At 37.1% G+C, this 4914-nt stretch overlaps 1 protein-coding gene across 1 annotated transcript; it reads right to left on the bottom strand.

Annotated features, from left to right (window-relative positions):
• Positions 1-415: 415 nt before the first annotated feature.
• On the bottom strand, positions 416-1450 carry LOC120545304 (olfactory receptor 11A1-like; the record flags this gene model as incomplete). Its single annotated transcript, XM_039779548.1, has 1 exon — positions 416-1450. A coding segment is annotated over one exon (933 nt), but the record flags the coding sequence as incomplete, so codon positions are not given.
• Positions 1451-4914: the final 3464 nt, after the last annotated feature.

The following is a 4914-nucleotide window of genomic DNA, read 5'->3' on the forward strand; positions in this document are numbered from 1 at the left end:
TCTTCAAAAGCTTTATATCCCTAAAAGTAGTAGAACCTAAGCCAAACGTGCATGGAAGTTAATAAACCATAATACTTAAAATTATTGAAATTGCATCATGAATTAAAAAACAACAACAAATCTGACATGTTTTCATCAGACTTTACCAGATAAACACATAAAACATAATACAAATAATTTCTTGACAACCCATTACTTATTTGAACTATTTAAAGTTTATTTTTTGAGAAATGGTCATTTTTTATGAGCAGAGTGTAAAGGTGTTTTGATAGTGTAATTTGCCATAGAATGGTGTCAAAGCCTTAGATTTCTGACGCAAAAAGAATGAATACTCTAGCTTTTATGGTTTTATGCCTGTGTTAATGACTGCTTCAGCTTTTTCAAAATGTTAACACAGACATGGCAATAATAATGGTCAAAAATGATGTGAAATTGCATTTTGTTTTTATTGAAAACCTAGCAAATTTAATTTTAATTCACAGGGGCTGCAACCAGCAATTTGCTCTTTAATATTAGTTTACACTTTACCAAAGATAAGACTTTTACATAGACTACGTATTTTAGACATTTGCAAACCAAACATTAAAGGGTTAAAGATTGGTTGGCAGGTCAGAAAGTATAATGACAAAATAATACGCAACATCATGGGTACACTGCTCATATTAAACCTGCTTTGTACTACTTCAAAGAAAGAACCAAAGAAAAAGTTAATCAGAGAAGCGAGGTGGGGTGTGCAGGTACTGAGAGCTTTCTGTCTGGTCTGTTTAGAACCAGAATAACACACTTTAAGGATCCTCATATAAGTGTAAAGAATTACGATGAGAGGACAAAAGACTACAAAACAAGTGATAAAGAGTCCTTGAATGTTGTTCACTGTGGTGTCAAAGCAGGCCAGTTTGACAACAGAGTAATTGTCACAGTAAACTTTGTTAATGATGTTCCCACACAGCTGTAAAGAGGAACTCAAAGATATTGTGACAGCAACTTCCATAAATGGGAATAACCATGTTAGCGCAATAAGCATTGCAACCTTGTTATATGTCATAATGTGTATTGCATAGGCAGGATAACAGATAGCAAGATATCTGTCATAAGACATGATGGATAAATTAATAAATTGTACAGTTGCATATGCAAACACACAATAAATCTGCAGGAAACAGAAGGGAGCATAAATAATGTGAATGTCAGAGAGGATCTGAACCAGAAGGAATGGAAATAATACTGTACTACCAAACAGTTCATTTACAAATAGGTTGCACAGAAAAATGTACATAGGTTCATGTAAGCTTCTGTTCATACAGATAACCACAATAAGCAAAAGATTGGCACAAATAATTACAGCATAAAAACAGATAATAATCGTGAACAATAAGTATTTAAAGAGCCCAATATCAAAGTATGCACCCAAAGTGAAATATGAAACCTGTGTAAAGTTTATCATGATCAATCAAGAATCAATTCTTACAATAACACAGATTCTCCAAACTTACCATCTCTCTTATTTAAAGTCAATATAATGTTAAGATTAGAAATGACAGAATACAGTTCATGACATTGCATGATACCTTACATTCATCTGCAGTGACTGCTTTGCAACTGAGATGAAAGTCTATGTCTGCTTTTTTAAACTCTTCAAGTCAGAGGATGTGAACATCAGCAGTCTGGTGTCATTACCAGGGGACACATCTTACCAGTCTCGCATAAAGTACTCAAGAAATACTTGAGTAAAAGTACAAGTATCTTCCCAGACAATTAATACGTTAAAGTTAAAGTCACATTTTACAATATTACTTGAATAGTAAAGTAAAGTATATAACTTTATTGTGGCTTCCTTATAGTAAAGCATAATTCCACACCCTCTCAAACATCCAATACAAAGTCGGACATCAACAAAGAGAAAAACAGAAACAGAATAAACATTTCTTGCAAGTAGTAGTGAAGTAACAGTATACATTTTATTAAGAAAAGTAAAGTAAAATTTCTAATAGTTTCCAGAAATATAAATAACCATGTAAAGTACAGATACATGAAAACTCGTACATTTGTTTGTTACATTACAACACTGTATCTGACTGATGTCTGAACATCTACTCTTAGCATATTAACATAGTTCAATAAAACATCTGCTTATCTTGCTAGAGATCCCCTAGTCCCGCATTGCCAGACCTTCTGGCTAGTCCTAACAACATTCCTGGATAGGAGAAAAACATGCTCTGGTTTATTGGCATTTCTTCAAACCGTTTGATGTAAACGTTGAGTTGTGTGTTTGTGTTTCAGTTCCTCTGGGGATGGGAGTTTTTTCTGAGGGAACACCTGAACTACTGGTGCAGTCTGAAGGCGTATTATCTCGCCAAAACTATGGCAGACGTCCCCTTCCAGGTAACTTTTTATAATCCATACAACTCCACAACAACTCCTGTAGCTTCCATTACTATTCAAATATATATATAGAGCTGCAAAGATTAATCGATTAGTTGTCAAATATTAAATGAATTGCCAAATATTTTGATAATCGATTCATCGGTTAAACTTCTGTATTGTCAGCTTATTAAATGTGAATATATTGACAGTAAACTGAATATCTTTGAGTTGTGAGCAAAAGAAGACATTCAATTCAATTCAATTTTATTCATAGTATCAAATCATAACAAGAGTTATCTCGAGACACTTTACAGATAGAGTAGGTCTAGACCACACTCTATAAATTCCAAAACCCCAACAATTACAGTAATTCCCTCAAGAGCAAGCATTAGCAGTGGCTATTGCAACAGTGGCAAGGAAAACTCCCTTTTTGGAAGAAACCTCGGCAGACCCAGACTCTTGATAGGCAGTGTCTGACGGGGCCGGTCGGGGGTGTGATGAACACTGGCAAATAATAGTCACATTAAAGATAATGGAACAGTGACTTCGAAGGTAGTCGTGGAAGTTCATGTCATAGCAGGGCACATCGTGTCATACTGAGTAGTGCAGTCTCCAGTACCGGATCCTGACTACTCTGTGCGTATGAACATCACAGCAGGGCGTTGCGGATGTAACGTGGCACTGCAGAGCATGGGTGGATGCGGCGGACGCAGCAGGACGCGGCCGGGCATTGCAGGAAAAACAGAGATGAGAGAGCAGCTCAGTGTGTCATAGGAAGGAAGGAACTTCCCCGGCAGTCTAGAATTATAATAGCATAGCTAAGAGAGGCAGGTTAGCTTAGAGAGAGGTGCCGGATCGGGCTTGAACTCTCCCCTGCCGGATCGGGCTGTACTGGCCTACCTCCCTCTACTCTCACTATATTATTGATTATATGATAAATAAATCTAATGACTACGAAGAGATGCAGGTGGGCCAGTTAGGCGGACGCTGCAACTCCTCACTCCTTAACTATAAGTTTTATCAAAGAGGAGAGTTTTCAGTTTACTCTTAAATGTGGTGATGGTGTCTGCCCCTCAAACCCAAATTGGGAGCTGCAGTGCTCTAGTGGGACAATAAGGTACTAAGAGCTCTTCTAGGTATGATGGCACTTGACCATTTAGAGCTTTGTAAGTCAGGAGGAGGATTTTAAATTCAATCCTAGTTTTCACTGGAAGCCAGTGCAGAGAAACTAATACAGGAGAAATATGTTCTCTTTTCTTAGTTCTTGTCAGAACACGTGCTGCAGCGTTCTGGATCAGCTGGAGAGTCTTAAGGGACTTATTTGAGCAACCTGATAGTAAGGAATTACAGTAGTCTAGCCTGGAAGTAACGAATGCATGGACTAGTTTTTCAGCATCGTTTTGAGATAGGATATTCCTAATTTTGGCAATGTTACGAAGATGGTTTGAGGTTTGTTTTAAGTGGGCATTGAAGTATATATCCTGATCAAAAATTACTCCTAGATTACTGACAGTGGGGGTGGGAGCCAGGGCAATACCATCCAGAGTAGCTGTATCTTTAGATAATGAAGTTCGGAGGTGCTTGGGTCCCATCACAATAACTTCAGTTTTGTTTGAGTTTAACATCAGGAAATTGTAGGTCATCCATGATTTTATATCTTTAATGCACGCTTGAAGTTTAGTTAACTGACCACTTTCGTCTGGCTTAATTGACAGATATAATTGGGTGTCTTCTGCGTAACAGTAAAAGTTAATTGAGTGTTTCCTAATAATATTGCCTAGAGGAAGCAGAATAGAATTGGTCCAAGTACTGAGCCTTGAGGAACGCCATGGCTAACTTTAGCGTACTTGGAGGGTTTATCGTTAATGTTAACAAATTGGGATCACTCAGAGAAATAGGACTTAAACCAGCTTAGTGCGATTCCTTTAATTTGTTATGTTTGTGCTGTTTTTTTAATTACATTTTTTTAGTTTTGTTGCTTTATTAGATGTTTTAGGCTTTTAATGTTAATTTTTTCAACAGTGTAGGGGTGTTTCAAAACATTTTTGTCACTTTTTTTCTCTCCAACGTTCTCGGCCCTTCTTTTGACTTTTTTACATAAAAGTAAAAACTTTTGTGATTGCAGCTTGTTAAATGTAAATAGGTTCTAGTTTCTTCTGTGTTTTGTGTTTTAAGCCCCCACTGTCATCTTCCAGGCAGCACTGCCTGGCAGGCACTAGGATTATGCAATGGTCAGGGTTAAGATTAGGGTTAGATGCATTCAAGTCGACGGTCGCAGTGCTGCCTTGAAGTTGACATTGGACGCTTAAAACACCATTGAGCAGTTTCTTCTCTCCTCTGTGACAGCAAACTGAATATCTTCAAGTTGTGGACAAAACAAGAAATTTATGGACGTCATCTTGGGTTTTGGGAAACACTGATCCACATTTTTTTGTCCCATTTCCTGATATTTTATAAACCAAACAACTAATCCATTAATCAGAAAAGAATCCACAGATTAATTGGCGATGGACTTAATCATTACTTGCAGCCCTAATAAAATGGTGTATT

The sequence above is a fragment of the Perca fluviatilis genome, chromosome 2 (assembly GCF_010015445.1).
Source record: "Perca fluviatilis chromosome 2, GENO_Pfluv_1.0, whole genome shotgun sequence".
Taxonomy (NCBI): domain Eukaryota; kingdom Metazoa; phylum Chordata; class Actinopteri; order Perciformes; family Percidae; genus Perca; species Perca fluviatilis.